This window comes from Antennarius striatus, chromosome 5, assembly GCF_040054535.1.
Source record: "Antennarius striatus isolate MH-2024 chromosome 5, ASM4005453v1, whole genome shotgun sequence".
Lineage (NCBI taxonomy): Eukaryota > Metazoa > Chordata > Actinopteri > Lophiiformes > Antennariidae > Antennarius > Antennarius striatus.
The window spans coordinates 12,624,839-12,651,489 of NC_090780.1; the positions used below are offsets into that span (position 1 = coordinate 12,624,839).

The 26,651-nt window shown below is 40.9% G+C and overlaps 1 protein-coding gene across 1 annotated transcript in view; it reads left to right on the plus strand.

Moving 5' to 3' along the window:
• The first annotated feature begins 1,741 nt into the window (after positions 1-1,741).
• The window catches only part of cacna1da (calcium channel, voltage-dependent, L type, alpha 1D subunit, a), a 53,376-nt gene continuing 28,466 nt past the window's right edge, over positions 1,742-26,651 (plus strand). The window contains exons 1-9 of the mRNA XM_068314423.1: positions 1,742-2,037; positions 3,233-3,338; positions 18,525-18,664; positions 20,328-20,500; positions 21,102-21,254; positions 21,618-21,814; positions 22,138-22,241; positions 23,773-23,942; positions 25,472-25,546. Coding sequence (XP_068170524.1) covers positions 1,742-2,037; positions 3,233-3,338; positions 18,525-18,664; positions 20,328-20,500; positions 21,102-21,254; positions 21,618-21,814; positions 22,138-22,241; positions 23,773-23,942; positions 25,472-25,546 — 1,414 coding nt within the window. The remainder of the gene's footprint in view (positions 2,038-3,232; positions 3,339-18,524; positions 18,665-20,327; positions 20,501-21,101; positions 21,255-21,617; positions 21,815-22,137; positions 22,242-23,772; positions 23,943-25,471; positions 25,547-26,651) is intronic.

The following is a 26,651-nucleotide window of genomic DNA, read 5'->3' on the forward strand; positions in this document are numbered from 1 at the left end:
AGTCTTCACAGGAGGTACTGCATGGTGCGGGCTCTGCTCCGCAAACTGAAGTTAGCCTCTTAGCATAGCTGCCTTTCCCTTCTGCCTTCTTTTTTTCCATGAACATCAGAGCACGCCTGTTCACATTCCTTTCGACGCTGTCACGTTTTGAGGAGGAGATCCTTCACCATTCGCCATGGTGACCACAAACAAAGCATTTAAATTCATATCAGAGGACACAGATCAGGGCTGATAGGAGCTACCTTTATAACATCCTGAGGTGGGATATGGTCATGTGGATGTCCACTATATTAGCCCTGAGTGTCAGAGCATCACAGATTAGGATTTGGTGTTAGGATTAGGATTCTATTGCCAGCTGTTTGTGTGGAGCAGTCATCTGACTGCTGCGCGCTGCTCAGTTTTCACTATGCGCGCCGGGAGTCAGGCTGTCATGTCACATCATTTTGGGGGGGGTGGGGGGGTGTTTGACCATCCCCTACCTCAGTGCTGTCCAAGGAGAAATGTGAGGACGCTTGAGACTTATTTTGTCACGAATCGCTCATGGAAATGTCAGCGTTCATTTTCATCACGGGTGCACTGGTCGTCGTTGGAGAGGCTGGGAATTAAGATTGCATTATAAACGCATTTGATACGCATTGTTCTCATTCTGAGCTTCCACTAGCCTCGGCTACGTGAAGGTAGCATCGCATCACAAAGGAAATGTAAAGCTGGGAGCCAAACCCAACACAACATGCGCAGTAATTCGTCACAGCTACGTTCAGGTCACATATTTAGGCACATTTTGCAGATGTGTTCTTCTTTGAGCATCACTGCAATGTGACCTTTTGTGTTTCCTCCTCCGGGCCTGCTGGCAGTTCAAGGACTTACACAACTGATGTGACCAAGTGATGTCTCAGAGTGGCAGATCTGAATTGAAATGCTTGGATTTGTGTTGTGTGTGTGTGTGTGTGTGTGTGTGTGTGTGTGTGTGTGTGTGTGTGTGTGTGTGTGTGTGTGTGTGTGTGTGTGTGTGTGTGCGTGCTTGCGTGCGTGTGCGTGTGTGTTTTTGTTATGAGCTGCATGCGTTTTCCTTGAAGAAAATATTCAGGATGTTGTACACATCATCAAAGGTTCGGTTGCTCATTCCAGCTCAGTATTTGAGGCACACACTAGAATGTTTTATATTTGATGAGTAGATGAGGAGAGAAACAAACTGCTTGTCTGTCTGACATATAGAGTTCAATAGACTTTGTGGTGCAATTAAATGTCTGCCCTCCCATTACTTCTTTGCCATTTTTTTGTAAATAAATATGAAATTCTAGGAATATTTGGGGTCATAGGAAGCTTTTTAATGCATAGAAAATCAAAAGAGCTTCTCTGGATGTTGAACTGACTTGAGATGACTGATGATGATTGAGAATATTCAAACCAGATGACCAGAGAAAGACGTAAGAGGGTCTAACTTAACTCATAATGGGCCAAGGTCATTCATGGCTGCACAGGCAGGCAGCAGGACCCTAAAGTCTTAGTGCATTACTCATGTCATCCTGGTGGTTTGAGGACAGGTCTACTGTACAGTGTTCTTGCTCATGTTCTGACTCCATCTCTTGTCATCTTCTCCTCCTCCTCAGAGGCAAATTATGCCGGCAGTACCAGAGTCCCTCCCCCTGGTTGGTCAGGCTGCTCTGCCTTTCTTTAGCCTCCCTGTCTACCGTGGCAGATCCATGCTGCTGGATGCTCCTCACAGAGCCACGCCCACACCATGAGCGCCAACGGGCCCATCCCAGACCCAGCTCCCACGGCCTCGGAGGCCGCCCCCACCTCCACCCCTACACCTGCTGCGGCTCCAGCCCCTGCAGCACCACCCGCTCCTCCAACTCTGCCTGCCCCAGCATCCTCGACCATCCCAGTAGGTGCGTTGGCACAGAAGAAGCGGCAGCAGTATGCCAAAAGCAAGAAGCAAGGCAGCAATGCTAACAGCAGGCCACCAAGGGCTCTGTTCTGTCTCAACCTCAACAACCCCATACGCAGGGCCTGCATCAGCTTGGTAGAGTGGAAGTATCCTTTACAGTGGCTTCAGATGGTGACAATTAATTTTACATAGAGTTAAAATGATTTACTGATTAATTAATTTGTCAAATGACTTGAAACTAGTTCAAGGTGGTGACTCTGTGCATCTTCTGCACTGAGATCTTTTTTATTTACTGTATATCTAGGTATCTATCTGATCCTATCAATGAAACAAGATAATATCCAGAATGATGAATGGTCAACACTCACTAGCTGACCTGCAGCTCTTAATGGGTTTGCTGATTTTATTGTTTCTGCCAGATAACTCTCAGTATAGACAAGCCTGTCTATTTTCTTTGTTACCAGGGTGATGGGTGACTAGTCCCACCTTATCTAAAATATGATTTATTACGAGAAATAGAGAACTTCAGTGACAGACTCAGCACCTTTCTGAACAGTGGTTGCACAAAAGGCAGCCAAGTTTTGATAAGATGCTGCCTTTACCAAAAAAGAACGCAAATCTCTGCTGCCCAGAGTCTCTCCATCAAAACTATGAAAGCAAAAGATGTCATTGTTTTCATTAAAGGAGTTGTAGTCTTCCTTCTCCTTATCATGAGGCAATGTTGCATCTTTAACAGCTTTATGTTTGTAACTGTTGTTTTCACAAAATAACAAAGATGAAAAAATCTGGTTAGGTGTTGGGAGCTGATATTTCATTTTTATGTGACCATTATTAGAATAAAATGATTAAAAGGGCAGTTGAGAAAATAATTCCCACATCAATCAATAAGAAAAACTATAATTATTTGTGGACTTCTAGTTTCACGTTTCCTGTGTTTGCCTTTATTGGATTCCTGCTGTGGTAATTTTGTTCCTGGCAGTTGATTTATTGTAGTGACATTCAAAGGACTCACACAGAGGCAACTTAAAGATGACAAAAAGAAGACATAATAGTTGACATATTTGTGAATGTTTGCTTTTGGTATAATTTACAAAATGGTGTTAAATTCTAAATGTCAGCTCAAGTAGGCCTCAATGGATTTATGTTTTTCAAAGTCCCAACAGAAATTCAATAGATGCCAGATACATATAACAATCCAACATCATTGCACCGCTCTGTGCACCCTGTGTGTGAAGAAGTAGGGAGTAACTGTCAGTGCAGCGGGTCAGCAGCATCACACTGGAATCAAAGAATCAAACTCAACTTCCATCACTTCTTCATCTTCCTTAACTTTTTTTTCAGGCCATTTGATATCTTTATATTAATAGCTATTTTTGCCAACTGTATGGCCTTAGCTGTCTATGTCCCCTTCCCTGAAGATGATTCCAACTCCACAAACCATGACTTGGTGAGTAATCTGATTACATCTTTATTATATGGTGTATCTTATACTTGGAAGTTGCAGCCGTATATGAATGCTGAGTTTACGGTTTCAAAGGCTCTTATCATATTGCTCATATATGAGATGATGTCTGTAAAAATGTTAGGAATGTAAAAAAAAGGTATTTTTACATACAGTTTGTGATAAAGGAGTAAAAGAATGCAAGTGTCTGTAAACGTCCTCTCCTTTATTTTTTGTGGAATAGATTGAAGACACTTTAAAATTTATATTTTTACAACATAACTTTCAGTAGATGAAGTTTGATGTCATCACCCTGTAAAGATGAAGGTGTAGCCAGATACTTTGCAGTGAAATGCTGTTTATTCAGTATTTTACTTCATCCTGCAGATTTTAAGTATCTGCATTGCCTACATAGAGAAACATTTTGACATATATTCTCACTGGTGATTTATCATGTCATAGTTTCTCTGAACAGAAGTTTTATTCAGCTTTCTATTTTTAGATTTCCTCATCATTGCACCACTCTGTGCACCCTGTGCATTTATGTCTGTGTGATGAATTATGGGTGATGTAGTATTTTAAGCATTGTTTTTCACAGCTGAGGGTGAGGCAAACAGGCAGAACTTGGGCCTTACATGAGCAGAATTTTGATGTTGTGTTCAATGATTCATGAGAAGCTTTTATAACGTGTTTTCAGACATTTAGTGTTTTTAAATGGTTTGTCTGAGAATAGAAACGACAGAAAGGTTTCCATCTCCAATGAAGGACAGACACCAGTGTCTCTTGGATTGTTACGCCACAAACCCTTCTTTCAAAGATGAGCTCCAGCTTTAGTTAAAAGTGTTCCTGTGCTACATAAGAGAGTTGAGGTGTGTTTCAATTTGGCCTCCTGAAGGGTGACCTCGGAGTGTTTGTTTACACAGTGATGGTGCATCAGAGGAAAGTGGGCCATCTGGGACATTACACCGCCTGTTACAGTAGTACAGTATGTACAGTACAGTAAGTTGTGAGGTTAAGGTTGAGAGTGAAGGATTAAAAAATATATCATCCCTAAGGTATCAACTGGATGTAAACATGCACACCTATCTTAGAAATATGGAGCAATACTGTGGAGAAATTTGTGGCTTTTTGGACACTGTAGAAACATTTATACGTTCTGCCTATCAAGAATAGATATTAAAGGCTTTTCTTTTAGATGTGAGGAGGCAAGGTGCTGTAGTACTTACTAAGCGATTCACTTTCTCTTTCTGCTTAATAAATACAGCAATCTGTTATCAGCTTTCACACTGACGGTGCTAATCAAATCAGGTGTCAGCCAGACATCTTCTTCTCCTTTGGGCTTTTCTCTTCAGGAGTCGCCACAGTAAATGAGTTGCCGCCTCCATCTTACCCTGTCTTCTGCATCCTCTTCTCTCACACCAACTACCTTCACGTCCTCTTTCACTACATCCATAAACCTCCTCTTTGGTCTTCCTCTAGGCCTCCTGCCTGGCAGTTCAAAACTCGGCATCATTCTATCAATATATTCACTATCTGTCCTCTGTCCAAACCATCTCAGTCTGGCCTCTCTGACTTTATCTCCCAAACCTCTAGCATGTGCTGACCCTCTGATGTATCTGGGAGTGTATCATGGCCACTCCCAGAGAGAACCTTAGCATCTTCATCTCTGCTACCTCCAGCTCTGTCTCCTGTCTTTTCCTCAGTGACACTGACTCTAGACCAAACAACATCGCTGGTCTCACCACAGTTTTATACATCTTTCCTTTCATTTTAGCTGAAACTCTTCTATCACACATCACACCTGACACTTTTGTCCACCCGTTCCATCCTGCCTGTACACGCTTCTTCACCTCTTTTCCACACTCTCCATTGCTCTGGACTGTTGACCCTAAGTACAGTATTGTCCACACTATAAGGTGCGCTGGACTATAAGGTGCACTTTCAATGAATGGCCTATTTTAAACCTTTTTCATATATAAGGCACACTGGATTATAAGGTGCATCTGATTATAAGGTGCACCTTCAATGAATGGCCTATTTCAAAACTTGTTTCACAAATAAGGCCCACTGGATTATAAGGCATACTATTGGTTTTTGAGAAAATTAAAGGCTTTTTGGCTTTTAGGCCTTATAGTGCGGAAAATACTGTACTTAAAAATCCGCCACCTTCTTGATCTCTTCTCCCTGTAACCTCACTCTTCACTTGGGTCCTTTTCATTCAGACACATGTACTCTGTCTTACTGCGGCTAACCTTCATTCCTCTCCTTTCCAGGACAAACTTCCACCTCTCTAGTTTCTCTTCTTCTACTGCCACCTCTCCTAAACACTTCCATACCTCCGCAGGTATATCATCAGGACCGAGTGCCTTTCCACTCTTCATCCTCTTCAATGCCCTTCTCACTTCATCCTGACTAATCTTTGCTACTTCCTGGTCCACAACAGCCACCTCTTCTAGTCTTTGTTCTCTCTTGTTTTGCTGGTTCATCAACTCTTCAAAGTACTCTTTCCATCTTCCCATCACACTACTGGCACGTGTCAATACACTTCCATCCTTATCCTCAATCACCCTAACCTGCTGCACGTCCTTCCCATCTCTCTCTGTCTTGCCAACCTGTATAGATCAGTCTCTCCCTCCTTACTGTCCAACCTAGCATACAAGTCATCATAAGGCCCTTGTTAGGCCTTTGCTACCTCTACTTTCACCTTACGCTGCATCTCCCTGTACTCCTGTCTATTGTACTCATCTAAGTCCTCTCAGTGTCCCACTTCTTAGCTTACACAAAATGCAGTCTACCTGTGTGCTCCTACCTCCACTCTTATAGGTCACCCTATGTTCCTGCCTCTTCTGGAATAAAGTATTCACTATAGCCATTTCCATCCTTTTTGCAAAGTCAACCACCATCTGTCCTTCTGCACTCCTCTCCTGGATACCAAACCTGCCCATCACCTCCTCATCACCTCTGTTTCCTGCACCAACATGTCCATTGAAGTCTGCACCAATGACAACTCTTTCACATCTAGGTATGCTCTGCGACGCATCCAACCAGATTTTCTCCTTCTACTCCAGCTCACATCCTACCTGTGGAGCATACCCTCTAACAACATTGAACATCACAACTTCGATTTCTGGCTTCCGACTCATCACTCTATCTGACACTCTTTTTACCTCCAGGACATTCTTAACAAACTCCTCCTTTAAGATAACTCCTACTCCATTCTATACCTATCTACACTATGATAGAACAACTTGAACCCTGCTCCTAAACTTGCTACTATTCCACCTGGTCTCCTGGACACATAGTATGTGTACATTCCGCCTCTGCATCATGTCAACCAATTCTCTACCTTTTCCTGTCATAGTTACAACGTTCAACACCCTATACTCTCAATCCTATACTCTTGGCTTTGCTCTTCTTTCTCTTCCTACGAACACTCTTTCCTCCTCTCCTTCTTAGACAAACACTAGTCCAATTTCCACTGGCACCCTGTAAGTGAACAGCACCGATGGTGGTCATTGTTAACCTGAGGCCTCGACCAATCCATAGATATGGAAGTATGGAAGTCATAGATTTGATTTGCATGTTTGATTTGGCAAAAGTTTAACGTTGGATGCCCTTCCTGACACAACCCTCTGTATTTATCCTGGCTTGGGACCGGCACAATAAGACACTGGGTTTTGTTCTTTTGCGGCTACATTAGGTGTCAGCCAGACATGAGTGCACATTGTGCTAAATGTAGCTTCTTTAGTTTAATTTTAAGTGATGAGCTGATTCTGCTACTGCTGATACCAACTCATTATTATTAAGTTCTTCTCAGGACAGTAAATGTTTTTTAATATCACAAGCTTTTAAAACATTTTTTTGCTTTTTTATTTTACAATTTTGTTTGGGTAACGTTAGCAAAAAATGAGGTAACACAAAGTTTTACTCTGTTTGCTGAGGGATTTATGATTGTTTTCTGACTAGTAACTTGTCTATTTATTACTAAACAAAAAAAAGTTCTCTTGTTGCATCTTAACTTTAGTGAAATTTACCTAAACAATTTCATATAGAGAGTAAATGCAGCATTTATCAAACTGGTAAAAGGGTTCACTTTGATCTAAACATTTGTTTTATGTTGTTTTAATTGTTTTTTTGAGCCACATTTCTCAAAGTGTTCGATGCCACCCATTGAAGTGAACCCCTGGCTGATTATACATCATGTGTATGACAGTTGTTATTCAAAAATTATTATATAACAATCTGACAAAATCGCATTACAATATTTCAGTAAAACAATGGTTTGCATGCGAACGCATAAGTAGGTTAAACATGCTTTGTTTAGTTTGGTATAACCATTATCTGAACCTGTTGTGGTATTGTTGTGTAATATTTTTCCTCCTTCTCAGTGACCTGATGCTGTTCACGTTCAATATTAATCAGCTTTACAGCTACTGATGCATCCATTGAAAATAAACCAAGCAACAATCATGTGCACAGATACTTTCATATTCAGTAACTCAGCATCACTGATGTTGCTTAGATACTTTAGGAACATCATTAATAGAGACTATGGTAGTGGTTAGACAACATGCCAGGGTAGATAGCTGCCATAAAGTGAACGCCTTATCAGTACAGTTAGGACAAAGATTACCATTCAAAAATTACAACTACCTTCTGTGTACTTGTACAGGTTGTTCTTTAACTACGATTTATTGTGTTTTTGCTGATTCCACTACTGATCCTTGTCAAGTGCACACAATGCATGCATAGGACTTTGGTTTAGTTCTGCAGTGTCGACATTGAATCAGATACCAGAAGGTGAATTATGCATTCTTCCCTTTTCAGCAGAGGTTGAACAATAGAGTATTTGTAGGGCAGGTGTGCCAGAGAGGCTCGTTGTTCTACGGTATTTATGCTTTAGTCAGAGCGGGACCTCAAGAGGTAAAAATGCTGAGCTGGTTTTTGCTAAAACAGCCAGCGGGTAAGGCTGTAGTGAAAATTTCCATTCCACACTGCTTTGCTCAGCAGCTTCACAGGTGGACTTCATGCAGATATGAAACCTGAGTTGGTGTGCTGAGAGACATCTGACTTGTAAAGCAGACATCAAATAGGATATATGGAAGATTTTACTCAGGGAAACTTTCAGAAGTGGTGCAACTTAGGTTGGTGCAACAAAGTGATGCTGAAACCCTGCAATATTGAAAAGCTGACATTACATACTGTGCGTTCACGGCTCACTTTGTTTGTCAGTTAACATGAATTCCTCTAAGAAAAGGTGCTGTATGTCTTTGTTGCGTATGCTACGCTATAAGCACTGTGTCTTTGGGCTACAGAGCTCCATCGCAATGCTGCAAAGTCAGAGAGGCCTAAATAGCATTAGTCTGCCTTGATAGTACGGCTTTGTTAAATGCAGCTGTTCATTACACAAAGACACTGATTTCCACTGAAGGCAGAACTCAAGGCAAAACATTGGAGTTTTGTGACCACCAGGAGGCACAAGTGAGTAACAAAATGTAGTGACTGCACACATTTCCATGATGACAAAGGACAAAGAATTCATTTCTTTCCTCTTTCCTCCATCTCATGCTTATTTCCGTATTGCTCTGCATTTGATGAGTCATTTTACGGTCATGATAAGACGGATGCACACAACTTCTCCTGAGTGTGATTTGTTTCTGTGGCACCTACCTTCTGGGGGGGAGGGGGGGGGGTTAGACAGATTGTTTGTAACCCTTCTGCATCACCTTTAAGGTCATTTGTGCCTTCTCTATGTGAGAGTCAACACCAGAGGTAGGTAGCTTAGCAAAACCATGACCTTTTCATAGACAATATGATTCATACATATCATCCGTCACAAGGCAAAGCACAACCAATTGCATCTGGCATTGTTTTGCGTTTTCCTGTACCACGGTCACTGCATAACTCTGGAACCACAGAGCTATTAATTTTTCTGAGGACAAAAGGACAAAAGGATGTAAAGACAGGAATGTCTTCTCAAACATTGGAGAGGATGTTTTGATGTCTGCAGAGAACTGCAGAAGTTTGAATTAGCTTAATAACTGCATTGTATTATGATTGAGGATGTAAAGGTTATTAACAGGAATTGTTTTACCAGACATTTTACATATATAAATGGCTGTTACATTAGAAGGTACTAGTCATGCTTGCAGTATGACAGACAACAGGACTGGAGAACACAAACATACTGCTAGATGTTTTGATTGTATTTACGGTATATTACTCTTTTATTAGATACAGTATGTACATATCTGAATACTTGGGTAAAATAATGATACACATTCAAGTGACATGTGATTGCACAAGACAAGTTGTTGGGTGTGAGATGATTTTTATGAACAATGCTCCTCATTCTTTAAAAACATGAACATGTGAAGAACGTGTACAGCTTGTTTACAGTAATGATAAGAGTGCACATTAAGTGTAAAGATATTTTTTGATGTGTATTTTTTTTAAAAAGGAAGGCATTCTAAACATATAATTAATTAATAGTAGGTAGTAATAATTACCGTAATTGCATTAATTGGCATTGTTTTATGCATCAAAATTTTCCATTTCATATGAATATCAATCAGCTGAACATTAAACCACTCATTTTGAATAGGGCACCATTGTTGATAGGCCTGTGTTTTGAATGTGTATATCAGAAGCAGTTTTTTTTAATTTTTTGTTTATATGTTTGTTCTCTCTCTCTCTCTCTCTTTCTCTTTCTCACTGTGTGTGTGTGTGTGTGTGTGTGTGTGTGTGTGTGTGTGTGTGTGTGTGTGTTTGTGTGCGTGCGTGCGTGCGTGTGTGTGTGCATACTAGCTAGCTAATGTCAATGTGTGGACTGTGGACTCCCATAGAGATGATGGTGGATCTATGTGTTTAGCCACTTAACGTAACTGCTCATTTGTGGCTCTCTACCACTGTCCCTGGTTGTTATCTAGAATGCGTATTTCTGCATGTGTGTGCACTGTGTGTGTCCGTGTGTTTGTATGAAAGAGCCAAAAAAAGAGAGGACAGTAGAGAGTAAAATCTTCAAGTGGATGTTCTGGGAAATGAACGCAATGCTTACTTTAGTCTGCAAAAAGGGATGATGTTTGTGATTATGGGTGAACTAGTTGGATGGGTTCCTTCTTTTAGTAGTCCCCTAATGTTCTCATCTCATTCATCCAAAATGTCCCAAAGACTAATTCTTCTTTGTTTGGGAGACTGTAGATCAGTTATGTCTTTCTTTCTCCCTGCCATTCCCTCTGCTACATGTGTTGCAGTGGTTTCCTTTGACCCATCTTGGAGTAATGGAAAATCTGTGCTCAAGTTTTACGGAATTGGTTTTAAGCTCACGTTAGTTTTATGTTATTCATCAAAGCAAGCCACAAAATCTGTAATTGCCTAAATCCCAGTTCCAGAAAGTAGTTTGGCCAAATACCCAAACCACCTCAACTGTCTTCTTTCAACCAGCAGTGCTGCAGCTCTACTCAGAGCTCTCTCTGGATGTCCATAGCTAAATTTCCAATTCAGAAATTATAATATAATGTAATAGCCCAATTGATTTCTTGAAAATGACTTTACAACCTCAGCGAGTAGAACCCTTTTGTGTAAGAGACAAGTGTCTGTTCTGCACAAGCGGTTATGCATCATTCTGTATCGGAAACGAAATAATCCCATTGAGGAATGAATCAATGATGAGTGACAGGATGAGAGTCCAAATGTTTTGTGTATTTTTTATTTGTCACTAAGATATTGCGATAATGATGGTGGAGTCTGACCGCTGTGAAAAGCCTTCTCCAGCACATCTCAAAGGTTCTCATTGGGTTAAGATCTTTACTCTGTGGCGGCCAAACCATGTGTGAAATTATCCTGTCCTTCCAAGTTTTTAATAATGCGTTGGACAGTTCTTAACCCAATTCAGTAGTTTCTGCAATATCCTAAGATGTTTTCTCTGCAATCCAATGACTAGCCTTGATTGTGGAACTGTAACACCAAACTAAGAAAACCATCACTGAGCTTATGCAACACAACTGCTGAGCTCATGTGTGATGTTTGGTTTTCTTTGTGGAGATACTCACTCGGCAGTGTGGGCATACTTGATGACCTACTCTTGAAGTGTTTTCCTTGGCAGTGACATCTACATCCTAACACAACTCCTGCCCACCCCCACAGTACTTCACATGCAGACAGACAGACTCTCACACACACACACACACACACACACACACACACACACACACACACACACACACACACACACACACACACACACACACACACACACACACACACACACACACACACACACACACAGAAGCAAAGTTGTGTTTCATACATGCAAACATATGGGCCAGATAAGTAGGGCGATATGGAACAGAACAGTGACAGATGTGAACCACATATGTTGTATTTTTGTAATGTAGTTTCTGAATTTCATTCACGGACATTCAAGTAGAAACATTATTCACTTCTATTTGACTTAACCAAGGAGGTTATGTTTTCACCAGTGCTCATATGTTTATTGGTTTATCAGAAACCTGGTGTGACAGAGAAGTCCTCAATGAATTTTATATAAATTGGCAGATCCAGGATTTTCTTTCTTTAATGTTGGGAGAGATGTAGGGCATTTAACTATTGATTTGCATTGCATCTACATTTACCGAGAAGAAATGGAATGCATTATGTAAAATGTGAAGTATTTGCTTATGATTTGTATGGCCTTATGCAAAGATAAACAAAATCAAATATGACCTTCAGGGAGCATGAAGTACACATATTTACTTGGTATAGACCTGCAGGTGAGGGGAGAGAAGAAGCACTCAACGCTGGATGTTCTCAGATCCCCTGGCCGGAGTGGGTGGTCCTGACTGATCCATGCAGACAGGAGGAGATAATTTAGCTGGAGAATGATGCGGACATCCTCCATAAAGCTATTGCGCACAACCAGATCAAAATGACACCGTCAACATTTTGTTCTCAAACTGGCCAAGGGATGCTGATCATCTTCGGTTTTGGGTGGTTTAGAGTCGTGTTTCTGCCTCTGGTTGTCTAAATGGTCTGTGTTTTATGAGCACTCTCTCCTGTGCATGGTGTGTGTTGATGCTCCTATAATTGTTTGTTGTTTGTTTGATCTGCTCTGGTCATGCATCAAACATGCCTGATGTCACTGTCTCATGTGACTTTTGGCTCAGTACCACATGCTTCACACGATGTGATAGGGCTCCTTGCATATAAGGGCTTCCTGACAAATAGGGTTGCAATCCTATGAGATTTTCACTCCTTTGGCAAATGACAGATGATGGTATCATGGTATCATGATATGTGAAAGGGTGGGGCATGCAATTAAAGGGGTGGATTCATTCATTTCCTCCTCTGCCATTAACTCTGTGAGAGGAGAAACTACATTTGCTGATATTTCATCTGCAGACCCACCACACAGGCTTTAGTCAGTCATTGTGGTATGAATAGCTTTACAAGGTTACGTTAGTAACTGGAGTCTGGATTAGATTTGTTAATGTTAAGGGAAACTGTTGACCTTTGGCGGAGGTACACACTCTGCTGAAAGCCCTCCTACTTCCTTCTTAGCTTTCCATTGCTGATGTCCACATGGGTCAGCCATATGGCAACTTTTGTAGAAGAATGCATGGTTCAGTGGATTCACATACAATGTCATTCACATCCAGGCTCTGTTAGAGTGTGAAATAAACCTGTGTAGACATCAGCATTCACCCTGTGGCAGAGGACGGCGTTATGGCTCTGGGAGAATATGCCTGATGCCATGTGGTGTCCAACTTTCATTCTGTTGATTACATGCAGATTGCACGCATTTTAATGCGCAAGGATGTGTCTAAATATGTCCCTGAGTAGTTCTTTGTGAGTCATGAGATGCAGGAAATAGTGAATATTTTTTTGATGATAAATTGATCTACATTAGAAAAAGAAACACAGTAAAACAAATCTCTTTCCAGAATAAACAGTCAGATAGAACAATACATTAATAGTTATCCACAAAGGCCCTTTTCATACTTTTATTGTCCTCACAAAGTGCTAATTGTGTAAATTACTGGTTAATTGAAAAGGAACGGTTATAATTTTCCATTATCTTCAGCATGCATTCACAAACTGGAAAGTAGTAATTTACATAAATTTACCAAGGATTGGAAGGCTTAGAGTTTTCTGACAGTGTATAAATTACATGTTGCTTGAGTGTCTTTACAGTTCTTATTAATCAGTTACTGTTTGCTCGTTGCACATGAGGAAATATATAATCCTTAAAATTTTAAGAAGAAAATGTCTTCTTATGGTGCTTCTTTGATCTTTGGCGAACGAGACGCTGAATAGTATCTCCTTCTTAACCACCTAGTGCGGGAACAGCATTTTCCCATTTTCCTTAAGGTCTGTAAATGTGTATAAAGTACTTTGCTTCTTTCCTGTCGCTTTAACTCATCCCCATATGAATTGTGCTATTCTTCCGCTTCATGTGGCCTGTGTTTCCTCCATTGGAGAAGCTGCCGCCTTAAGCTTAACTTGACTTTTGACAAGTAACAAAGAGGCCCGTGTCTTTTATTGTGGGCTAAGTGCTTCGCACAATCTACAGTAAACTATTCGGAAAACGAGCCCTGTAGCACACAGGGCTGTCGTACTCTTGGTGATTGCAGAGAACACATAGCGGAGCATCAAAGCTTCCCTCAGACGGGAAGAGGTTATTACGTGCAAAGTACTGTACATGTGTGGATTTTAGCATTTGTATTGTATATTGTAGAAAGTAAACCTAGTGGGCACCTCCTGCGAAGAACTGAATGTTTTAACGACAACATTTTTTGTGTTATGTCTGTAGATTTGTGTTGACCTGCTTCATGCATGAAGGTGACTAGGTCTTTCCTCTGGTTTAAAATCTATATGGAAGTCCCAGGACCATCCTAAAGAGGAGTCACCCTGTTGCGTGTTCACCTCCAGCATCGCACACATCACTCCCAATCGATCTCAAAATAATGGGAAATTTTCCTGTAATCTTCCTGCTATTGAAAAGATGGAGAAAATCTTGTCCTGAAATTCCAGCTTTGGTTCTAATCTCTAGAGGTCCTCTGCATATTTAATTCAAAATTAGGGGAGCTCTTCTCATGCACTCAGTGAGAGAATCATCCTCGGAGTTTTTGTCTTAGATGTGTCTTTGGGTTTTTTTCCAGAAGGACTTCATGCATATGAAAGAATGCTAGATGACATCTCTCTGACGCTGAACATAATTTTACCTTAATTTCTAGTTCTCTGGTCAGTCAATAGTATACAAAACCCATGTGTACAAAGATTTATGTTTATGCTGGTGAGGAGTTGAGTATGTATTTTATTAATGTACTCCCATCTCACACAGTAATGTAGCCGCAAGAGGGCACATGCCAGTGTCTTACTGTGCCAGTCCCACGCCCGGATAAATACAGAGGGTTGTGTTGGGAAGGGTATCAGATGTAAAAGTTTTGCCAAATCAAACATGCAAATGAAATCTGTGACTTCCATACCGGATCGGTCGAGGCCCTGGTTAACAACATCTGCCATCGGTGCTGTTCAGGGTACCAGTGGAAATTGGACTATTGTTGGTCAAAGAAGGAGAGGAGGAAAATGTGTTCATAGAAAGGGAGAGAAGAGCAACACCAAGAGTACAGGACTGAGAGTAGGGATGTTGAATGTTGGAACTATGACAGGAAAAGCTAGAGAGTTGGTTGACATGATGCAGAGGAGGAAGGTAGACATACTGTGTGTCCAGGAGACTAGGTGGAAAGGTAGCAAGGCCAGAAGTTTAGGAGCAGGGTTCAAGTTGTTCTAACATGGTGTAGATAGGAAGAGAAATGGAGTAGGAGTTATCTTGAAGGAGGAGTTTGTTAGGAATGTCCTGGAGGTAAAAAGAGCCTCAGATAGAGTGATGAGTCTGAAGCTAGAAATAGAAGGTGTGATGTTCAATGTTGTTAGTGGGTATGCTCCACAGGTAGGATGTGAGCTGGAGGGGAAGGAGAAATTCTTGTTTGATTTCGATGAAGTGATGCAGAGCATACCTAGAAGTGAGAGAGTTGTCATTGGTGCAGACTTCAATGGACCTGCAGGTGTAGGAAATGTTGGTGCAGGAAACAGAGGTGATGAGGAGGTGATGGACAGGTCGGTATCCAGGAGAGGAGTGCAGAGGGACAGACTTTACAAGGTGGTTGACTTTACAAAAAGGATGGAAATGGCTATAGTGAATACTTTCGTCCAGAAGAGGCAGGAACATAGGAGAGGCAGTGACCCATAAGAGTGGAGGTGGGAGCACACAGGTAGACTGCATCTTGTGTAGATGGTGTAATCTGAAGGAGATCAATGACCGCAAAGTAGTGGTAAGCAATACTATAACCAAACAGTGGTGTGTACAGTAGAATGACTCTGGTGGTGAGGAAAATGAAGAGGGTAAAGGCAGAGCAGAGGACGAAATGGTGGAGACTGAAAAAGGAAGAGTGTTGCATGACTTTTAGGAAGGAGTTAAGACAGGCTCTGGGTGGTCAGGAAGTGCTTCCAGATGACTGGACAACAAGAGCTAATGTGATCAGGCAGACACGTAGGAGAGAACTTGGTGTGTCATCTGGAAGGAAAGTAGATAAAGGAGACTTGGTGGTTATATGAGGAGGTACAGGACTATATACAGAGAAAGAGGTTAGCTAAGAAGAAGTGGGACACTGAGAGGACTGAGGAGAGTAGACAGGAGTACAGGGAGATGCAGCGTAAGGTGAAGGTAGAGGTAGCAAAGGCCAAACAAGGGGCTTATGATGACTTGTATGCTAGGTTGGACAGCAAGGAGGGAGAGACTGATCTATAGAAGTTGGCAAGACCGAGAGACAGAGATGGGAAGGACGTGCAGCAGGTTAGGGTAATTGAGGATAGGGATGGAAGTGTATTGACATGTGCCAGTAGTGTGATGGGAAGATGGAAAGAGTACTTTGAAGAGTTGATGAACCAGCAAAACAAGAGAGAACAAAGGCTAGAAGAGGTGACTGCTGTGGACCAGAAAGTAGCAAAGATTAGTCAGGATGAAGTGAGAAGGGCACTGAAGAGGATGAAGAGTGGAAAGGCACTCGGTCCTGATGATATACCTGTGGAGAAGTACAGAGAAGGCCAGAGGGAGCTGCATTGTGTTTTTGTAGATCTGGAGAAAGCTTATGACAGGGTGCCCAGAGAGGAACTGTGGTATTGTAAGAGGAAGTCTGGAGTGGAAAAGAAGTATTTTCAAGTGGTGCAGGACATGTATGAGGACTGTAAGACAGTGATGAGGTGTGCTGTAGGTGTGACAGAGGAGTTCGAGATGGAAGTAGGACTGCATCGGGGATCGGCTCTGAGCCCCTCTTGTTTGCTATGGTGATGGACAGGCTGATAGACGAGGTTAGACAGGAATCTCCATGGACTCTGATGACATTGTGATCTGTAGTAGAGCAGGGAACAGGTGGAGGAGACGCTAGAGAGGTGGAGGTTTGTCCTGGAAAGGAGAGGAATGAAGGTTAGCTGCAGTAAGACAGAGTACATGTGTGTGAATGAGAGGGACCCAAGTGGAAGAGTGAGGTTACAGGGAGAAGAGATCAAGAAGGTGGAGGATTTTAAGTACTCAAGGTCAACAGTCCAGAGCAATGGAGAGTGTGGAAAAGAGGTGAAGAAGCGTGTACAGGCAGGATGGAACGGATGGAGGAAAGTGTCAGGTGTGATGTGTGATAGAAGAGTTTCAGCTAAAATGAAAGGAAAGGTGTACAAAACTTTAGTGAGACCAGTGATGTTAATTGGTCTAGAGACAGTGTCACTGAGGAAAAGACAGGAGATAGACCTGGGGGTAGCAAAGATGAAGATGCTGAGATTCTCTTTGGGAGTGACCGGGATGGATCAGGCATGAGTACATCAGAGGGACAGCACATGTTAGAGGTTTTGGAGATAAAGTCAGAGAAGCCAGACTGAGATGGTTTGGACATGTCCAGAGGAGAGATAGTGAATATATTGGTAGAAGGATGCTGAGTTTTGAACTGTCAGGCAGGAGGCCTAGGGGAAGAGCAAGGAGGAGGTTTATGGATGTAGTGATAGAGGACATGAAGGTAGTTGGTGCGACACAAGAAGATGTGGAAGACAGGGTTAGATGGAGGCAACTGATTCGCTGTGGCGACCCCCCTGAAGGGAAAAGCCGAAAGGAGCAAAAGTAGATTCCCATTTCACACAGTGAGGAAGGAACAAATGAACAGGTTCTATCTTTCCCGTCAATCTCTCTGTGGATCACATTTCAGTTCCATGTCATAATTAAAGCAGGTTCTTTGTCATTTTTTTTTTCTGTTTCCATAGTTACAAGTTAAATTTAGGCTCAATCTGTGAGTGGTCTTGTCTCAGGTGGGGGTCTCTGGGTTTTAAAAAACGTCTCCTTTTTTTTTTCTTTCCAAAACTTCACGAAACCCTCTCCTATGCATTAGAGAGATGTCTTTTGATATATTGGAATTTTTTTGTAGTACATTTTTTATTGAAACATGGCTTTTTCTCAGATGCAGGAAACATCTTTATCTCTTTCTTTCTTTCTTTCTTTCTTTCTTTCTTTCTTGCAGTACTCTTCACTCTTCTAACGAATGTTTTTAATTTGTTCAGTGAAAATTTTAGTATCAGGAAATTCATCTACGGTGCTGGGTACAATAGATCGAATCAGAGAAAGTGGCAGCTTTTAAATTTTATCTCTGGAGAGGCAAAACTCGCAATTTATGTGACCAGGAAGAGGAGAATTGACAACAATACTGTTCAAGAAGCAGCTACTGTTTTTTGCTGTAACATCAGATGTCGCTTAAAACTAGAATTTGGTTTCTATAAAATGACAAAAGACCTGAATAACTTTAGGAACATCTGGTGTTACAAAAATGTCCTATACACTTTTGTTGATGACCACCTCACTTTTGCAAACTTCCTATTATAATGCACAAATTTTTATATTGTATTTCCTTTTGTTTATTGGTGTTTAGTGTTTTTGAGTGTTTAGTGTTTTTGAAGTTCATCTAATGAAAAATTGTTAAATGTTCTAAATGTTCTGAATGTGATTGACATTTTTTTTGCAAAAAATCTTCTTCTTCTGAAGCACTTTAGTGCTTTCATCTAATGTAAAATTGTAAATTGTTGAATGTGTTTTTGCAAAAATCAAAAATCTTCCTTTCTTTCTTTTTTAATCAGCATCTTTTTTGTGTGTATCTACAGGAAACAGTTGAGTATGCCTTCCTCATTATTTTCACAATTGAGACCTTCCTGAAGATTATTGCTTATGGTTTGGTGATGCACCAGAACGCATACGTGCGAAACGGTTGGAACATGCTGGATTTTGTCATTGTCGTCATTGGGTAAGTCCAGTTCACTTATTTTGATGGACTTATGTTATCAAAACACAGTGGTGTATATGCATTCAGTTAAGACTTAGCTCCTGCTAAGGAATATTTTCAACTGAATGTAAAAGAATGTATACCTTTAAAACGCATCATGTGGTTTGGTGATTCTAGTGAAAGGTCTGTGTTTGCACTTTTCATTTTGACAGTTGCAGTTGTTTCTTAGAGAGGGAGTTGATGTTAAAGTTGCTTAAGCCTCTGCTCCAAGCGGGCAGTGCTAATCGAGACCCTTATACACCCACAGTATATGACCCAGAAAAGACAGAAAGAATAAATCACAGCTTTCCCACCACTGGAATGAGTCACCATCTCTCCATACTTCACATCTTCTCCAGCTCTCCTTCCTGTTTTCCCTCTCCTTTCACTCACACTCCTGCATCCTTTTGTATCCCTTCATCTTTCGTACACTAACCTCTTCTATTTTGATACCTCAAATGTTTGTACTTCATTATAACAGTTCTCCACCTCTTTCTACCTTCATTCTTGTAGCCTCTACACTCTCACGTTGTTATCATCATCCTTCTCTCTTTTCTATATAATCGTTCCTTTCTATCCAAACAAACACAGTCCAGTGGGTAGCTGGGTCACATTTCCGTCTGCAGGGTTGATCGACCATGGACTCACATGCAAAGATGGCTGCTCCTGCTATGAAGAGTGACAATTGCTACTAAATCACTGAACTACTAAGCTAAAACAATGCTGCCTGATTGGACAGCTGTCTGAGTACCGACCTGATGTCAACTTTACAAATGAATGCTAATGATATGTTACTTTAATGTATGTATGAACAAATTTGACAAATTTATGTGTAATATACAGTGTATCAATTACAGTATATCCAAGTTGGGCTTTATTCCATAAAGAATATGTCTGAGACTAATTTCAGAGATAGCAAAGAGTCAGGCATTCAGTGCACACAAGAAATGACCTTGCAAGTAACACTGAATTGCTGTGTAGGCATACCAAAAAAGTTCTGGTGCAAATTTTGTAATTGCATAGCATACTTCATTAACTATAATAACCAGCCATTATTGCACAGTACATCAGCAACACCCAAATCGTCACTCATAGCAGGTAAAAAATATTGCAGTACGTGTTGTGTTCTCTGTATTCCAGTTTTACTTTCAGACACAGTAACTGACACACTGTACTTAATAAACATATTACTGTGATAAATGATCATTACTTTCTTCCAGCTGGAGCTTTTATCATGTTTTCTCGCTGCTTATTAGTGGTCTAATAGTGTTCTAATAATATTCTAAAAGCTTTGTTTCTTATGAATTAGTCAGTGTCAGCATTTTTTCTTTATAAATTATAAAAAATTGCTTGTTTTGTCTGAAAACAATCCAAAATTCAAGGAAAGCAAGTTTAACACCATTTATGTCAAATAAAACAGCAAATCCTGGAACTTAGAGTTTCCAAAGTTTTGTTATCTACTTCCTGCAAAATGTACCAGAAAATAATGGCAACAAATATGTTAAAATAGATGCCAGTTCAGTGTCTATTGATCACCTAATTGACAGATTGATCATTACTACTATCAAACACAGAATATTTGGACTGTATCATATTGTATAATATGCAGATGTATAGTATACTTAGCAGTATGTTTTCTTAACAGACTCTTCAGTGTTGTCTTGGAGCTTTTGACCAAAGAGGAGAAGGGAAATGGGGATGGAGAAAGTAACCATCCATCAATGCATGGCCATGGGGGTAAACCAGGTGGATTTGACGTTAAAGCCCTTCGAGCCTTCCGTGTGCTGCGACCCCTGCGGTTGGTCTCAGGAGTACCCAGTAAGCGTCTCACACCAACACACACAGACAGCGCTAATTAACCCAGTTTATCCCAGTATACAGTATGCAGTTCCCATGAACTGCATGGAAAAGTCTCCACATTATGAGTCCAGATCGTCCACATATCATTCCAAAGGAAGTTCCATCCATGTCAGACTTCTACAGACATTTGCTCTGGGTATGATAAGAAGACATTCAAATCTGACAAGACAATCAACTGTATGTGCTTCTGGATGCTCTTATGTTGTTATATTATGTTAAATTTGTAGAAAAATTGTCTTTTTCTTACTTGTGGGGAGAAACTTACTGTATACTTGGCTACATTGCTTCTGATGGAGACTTTATAATGTTTTGTACTGAACTCATCACTGATTTATGGTCCGTCAGCATCATCCAGTTGTGATGACTCATTAATTGTATGTGAGTATTGGCCACTTACCTGCATTCATTACTGTCAGCAGGGTGAACAGGAACATCCACTCAGCAGGAGAGTTAGAGTTACATACACAGCTACTGACTTACAGCTGTGTTTTCTGTGTATTTGTAAACACACCTGCACACATTTGTGCGATATCTTGTGTTAATTTCTCTCCTCTCTCAGGTTTACAGGTGGTGTTGAACTCCATCATTAAAGCCATGGTCCCTCTGCTTCACATTGCGCTGCTCGTCTTGTTTGTCATAATCATCTATGCCATTATCGGCCTGGAGCTTTTCATTGGTAAAATGCACGCAACCTGCTATATCCCTGGCACAGGTACAGTCCCTCTGTCCGTCAGGTCAGACTTCAGTCAAGGCTTAGCAAACAAACGGTTGTAATGTGCTTTGACCATAGAAAGTGTTGAAGTGATGTGTTGAAGTGATGGGCAGCAAGAAGTTAGCAGAAATTCTCAGTATAACACAAACTTATTTTGCTTTTCTAAAAATATGAAAGACAAAAAGATGGAAATATTGTATTAGAAAAATATATTTTTTAAAAATTATTGCTTGCCCAGATAGAACAGAAAGTGTAAACATGATGGGCCTGTCGTAACTGTCTGAAGGGCCAGGGCCCTAAAAATACTTTAATGTTAGCAATCTGTTATTTCATGTGTAGTAATTTTCTCCAACCTCTGTGTAGATACTATAGCAGAGGAGGAATCTGCTCCATGTGCGATCTCAGGGCATGGGCGTCAATGCCCCATCAACGGAAGTGAGTGTAGGGAAGGCTGGCAAGGACCCAATGGTGGCATCACCAACTTTGACAACTTCCTGTTTGCCATGCTGACGGTGTTCCAGTGCATCACCATGGAGGGCTGGACAGACGTACTGTACTGGGTGAGTGTGTGACTGGCACCTCCATTCAGCTACTGTCTATTCAGATGAGTCAAACAACAGTGTGTCTGCAATTCACATGATGAAGGCATTTGTAATTTCCAGACATTCTTCTTGTGACTGTGAATGATTGACCTACTGCTCACAGTAACATAATCTTACCCTGAAATCTACTACTGTACTTCTTTAACCTAAAAAACACAATTTTCCTAACTTTTGTTCTGCTCTTTTTTTCCCCAAAAGCTCCTCCTTCAAAAAATTGATTTTATTTTTCTTTCTCTCTTCTCACTCCTTTCCTCCCTCTGTGGTGATGCTTGTCTCTCCAGATGAATGATGCTATGGGCTTTGAGCTTCCATGGGTGTACTTTGTCAGTCTTGTGATCTTCGGCTCCTTTTTCGTGCTTAATCTGGTTTTGGGTGTGTTGAGCGGGTAAGCACCTTCCTGTCTTTACTACAGAGACATCCTGATAGGATTTAGCCCAGAGGATCTGTTGTTCTATGGGTTACTGTCTGTTAACCACCTACTTTTGGCTCATGTAGGTCAATGATGCCATTGGATGGGAAACACCGTGGATTTATTTTGTTAGCCTGATTATACTGGGCTCCTTTTTTGTGTTAAACCTTGTGCTGGGTGTGCTAAGTGGGTAAGAGGAAACTTATGCAGTGGAATTGGTGTGCGGTGTGCAGTGTGCAGAGCATGTATGCGGTGATTTGTGGAATTACTAGACTTACTTTCTATATTTGGAAGTGCCATTATAAATGGCTACGAATGAGTATGTTCCCTGCAGAATCTTGGGCGCTAAGCCATTCAAGTGCAAAGATCCTGACAAGCTATGTACAAATGTGATATATTAAACCTTTGACTGGCACCCATGATTCTGCATTAGGATAAGTGTGTATTCTCTTTCAAGCACTCGTCTCTGACCACACATTTTGACCACAAATGTAAACTGAGCCTTTCCTCTCCTACCCGCTCCTCCATCCCCCAGCCCCCTGAGAGAAAAATTAATCTTATTCCTTACCTTTTATTCCCTCTATGTTCCTAAGACCTCTCAAACCCTAGCAGCTTTTCCCTCTCTGTGGAATGGGGGCAGGGTACTTCAGTAGAAATAATCATAGTTGGCACCAAAGCTTGTTTTTAAAAAACAATCCAGAATCAACATTTTGTCTGGCGCTTTAGCTTTGGCATATTTTATGATATACACCAACATTTTAAATTCAGTTTTTTGTTCAAATGTGGCATTACCATCTCAATATCAATTTTTTTTCTTCCTGTTTTTATATTTTTTGACATGAGCATAAATATTTATCTCTGTGGTGACAATACCTCACCATTCAAATTTGGAATTATACAGTGTGCAAATGTTCCATCTCTCCTCAAACCATTTGTCTACCTATTAGCCAATGATTAAGATGATTTAAGATGATTGCCTGAAGGATACGCTACTCTACAGTCAGGCTCCAAATATAGAGCTGCTATCTCCATCATAGGTACACATCTCCCTCCAGTGGCTGGGGTTCACATACTGTAAACACACTTCATATATAAATGTGTTTGCGTGTGTGTGTGCGTGCGTGCGTGTGTGTGTGTGTGTGTGTGTGTGTGTGTGTTTACATAGATGGATGGATGGATGGATGGATGGATGGATGGATGGATGGATAGATGGATGGATGGATGGATGGATGGATGGATGGATGGATGGATGGATGGATGGATGGATGGATGGATGGATAGATAGATAGATAGATAGATAGATAGATAGATAGATAGATAGATAGATAGATAGATAGATAGATAGATAGATAGATAGATAGATAGATAGATACACAGATGTCTCAATGTTATTCTGTATTATTTCCATTTCATGTGAATAAACCTTTATCTTGTTTGCTTTAACTTTCTCTCTTGTGCTTCTCTCTTGTGTGCTTTCTTTTGTCCACTTGTGCTCCTGCAAACCCAGAGAATTTTCCAAGGAGAGAGAGAAGGCCAAGGCTCGTGGAGACTTCCAGAAGTTGCGTGAGAAGCAGCAATTGGAAGAGGATCTGAAGGGTTACTTGGACTGGATAACTCAGGCAGAAGACATCGACCCCGATAATGAGGATGAGGCTGATGAGGAGAGCAAGCGCAACCGTAAGCGCCATCTCCCACACCCTCTGTTATCAATGCTGCACTGGTATCACATGAGCCTCCAAATACATCAAAGTACCCAAAGCTGTTCATGCCACATTAAGAAAAATATGCAGCTGTGTGTCATATTGTTAACTTAAATGGGTTTTTTCAACTCTAGTGAGGCCTGTGATCGTATAATTAGGATAGGAAAGAGTTTAAACAGAGATTCATAATGTATCTCTGTATCTCTCCATACCACTGAACACTGAACAGAAAAGGTGCTTTTCCTCACATTCATTTATGTGAAGTGCTCTATTTTCCTTTTTGCCCCAGATAACAAGTCAGTCATGAGACATATCTAGTACAGATATAGATATTAATTAGTAAAAAGAGATAATAACCTAGAACATTTCACAAGTATTGTTGTCTTTCAGCAATGATACAGTTGATAAAATTGAGAGAGAGAGAGAGAGAGAGAGAGAGAGAGAGAGAGAGAGAGGCAGTAATTTCAAATTTCTCTACCACTTACTATTCTAGTAAGAAAACAGAAATGGTTGAGGCAGTTTGATTAAAAGAGTGTGCACTAAATATTAAATAACAAAATAGTATATACAGTATAATATAGCAGTTAACACATTACTGACAATGGTGGAATTTTCTTTTAATGCAAAATTGTAATGAATGTTTCTGTTCTGCTGTGTATGAGCTGGTGATCACATATATAACATATATAACATACAGTATATATGCATTTGGACACGTAGAGGCATATTACCCATGATGCAAGGTGTTGATGCAGACAGTGCATATGAAAGGTTTGAAGAAGAGCTATGCAGGGTTTTTTTATCATCACATCAGCCTCAGTGTAGTTTACTGGAAAAGGAATAAATATACATTTATTCTAGAGCAACAGAAAAAATCTTTATCTTATCTGTCTTTATGTCAACACATGATGCAGTTCAGGAACCTGGTTCACCTTGATTATAAAGTTCACATTTTGCACTGTATCTATTCATTACAACCTCCCTTTATTTCTACTGTGTCATGTCCATTTATTTTTGCCCTTCCTGCCAGTCTTCTCCATTAGTTTCTCCTCATGGATAGACGAGGTTTTTAGTGTACAGTTTTATGACACCACATAGTCAGAGGCCTCCAGCTCTGGAGGGGTAGGCTTATGAGGAGGCAGGTTCCTGCTGCTTCTCCATCCTGGCTTTTTTTTTTTCTTTTTTATTGGTCTCAGCCACACACACGAGCCCCGACTAACATGTTAACAATAAAGTGCTATAACATGTTAGTACTGGCCTCATCACCTGCTGATGCTTCCAGTGACTGACTCTCCTTTATTATTCTTCCTCCCTCCTCAGTGTCTGCAGCCCCCATGGCTCCTGCTGCTGTTATCATTGTTGGATAATGATGTTTTGAATACTGTTGTTGTCCTGTGGTGCTTGTCTGCTCTGACCCATTTTGATAGCAGCCCATTCTCGCCCTCCATGTCCCTCTGCTGTGCCATTGTATCTAAATGCATGGACTTGCATGCATTACACATGAAGGGGTGACTCTGGCTGACCTTACTGAGAAGAAGAAAGGAAGGTTTGGGTGGTTCAGCCAGTCGTCTGACACTCATGGTAAATCTGTGGTTTCCCTCCACTGTTCTTTAGGTCTTGTTTATGTGTGTGTGTGTGTGTGTGTGTGTGTGTGTGTGTGTGTGTGTGTGTGTGTGTGTGTGTGTGTGTGGGTGTGGGTGTGGGTGTGGGTATGGGTGTGGATGTGTTTGGGAACGTTAGCGTTTTGTACAAACTAAGTAGTTTTCATAAAATGAAGGAGTTAATGTGAATGTTTACAATTTTGGGAGTTAATTTTATTACCATTACAATGATTTTTGTCAGGACCTTCACAGAGCAACATTACACATAAAAAATGTAATTTTTTATCTCTGTGCTCCCAACCTTATAGCATCTCAGTTTGGTGAGAAGGAAATCAATAAACCTGTTTTACAAATATCTGATCTCAGTCAATAAATTTATAGATTAAGCTAGAAAATTGACCAAAAAATAAGCAGATGGGGCATCCTGAGTGACTGGTGAGTGTGTGTGTGTGTGTTTTTCTGTGTGCTGATGTGAGCTGTGTCCTGTCTAATGTACTGCTTCATCAATGTGCTTTATTGTTCTGTTTAACCTGTGGTTTCTGTCTCGTTTCAAAAATACACTGGTATTAAAAAGTTAAAATAAGAAACATAACATCTAAAAATCGTCTTCACATTAATGGAGTCAGATCTGGAAGAGAAATACATTTGCTTCTGGTAGCAACCATGCCCTGTTTCCTTTCAAAGTCCCATTTGTAAAGCAGTGGCTCAGTGTGAATGTAGGAAACAGGGCTAAACCCAGATCACTGCTCCAGCAGTCAGCACTATTTTCAGAGCTGAGAGCCATCCAACCACTCAGGAATCAAAGCCAACATGTCTTCATAAGCTAAGCAGCAGCACACACTGCGCTGCCCGTATGAGCTGAAGAGCTGAGACATTTCACACAGTTAATCATCATCTGTCTGCACACAGTCTCTCCAAAGCGCTGGCAGTGCTTTAAGTGTAGCATTTCAGAGACGGCTTCAAGAGCCCTGTCCTCCTCTGCCTGCTCCCTTCCTCCCTCTACTCCTCTTTGTTTGCATCAGTCAGCCCTCATTGAGCAGCTGTCCACTCGCCTGTCCCATGTCAGCTCCTTTTCATCACTTGTT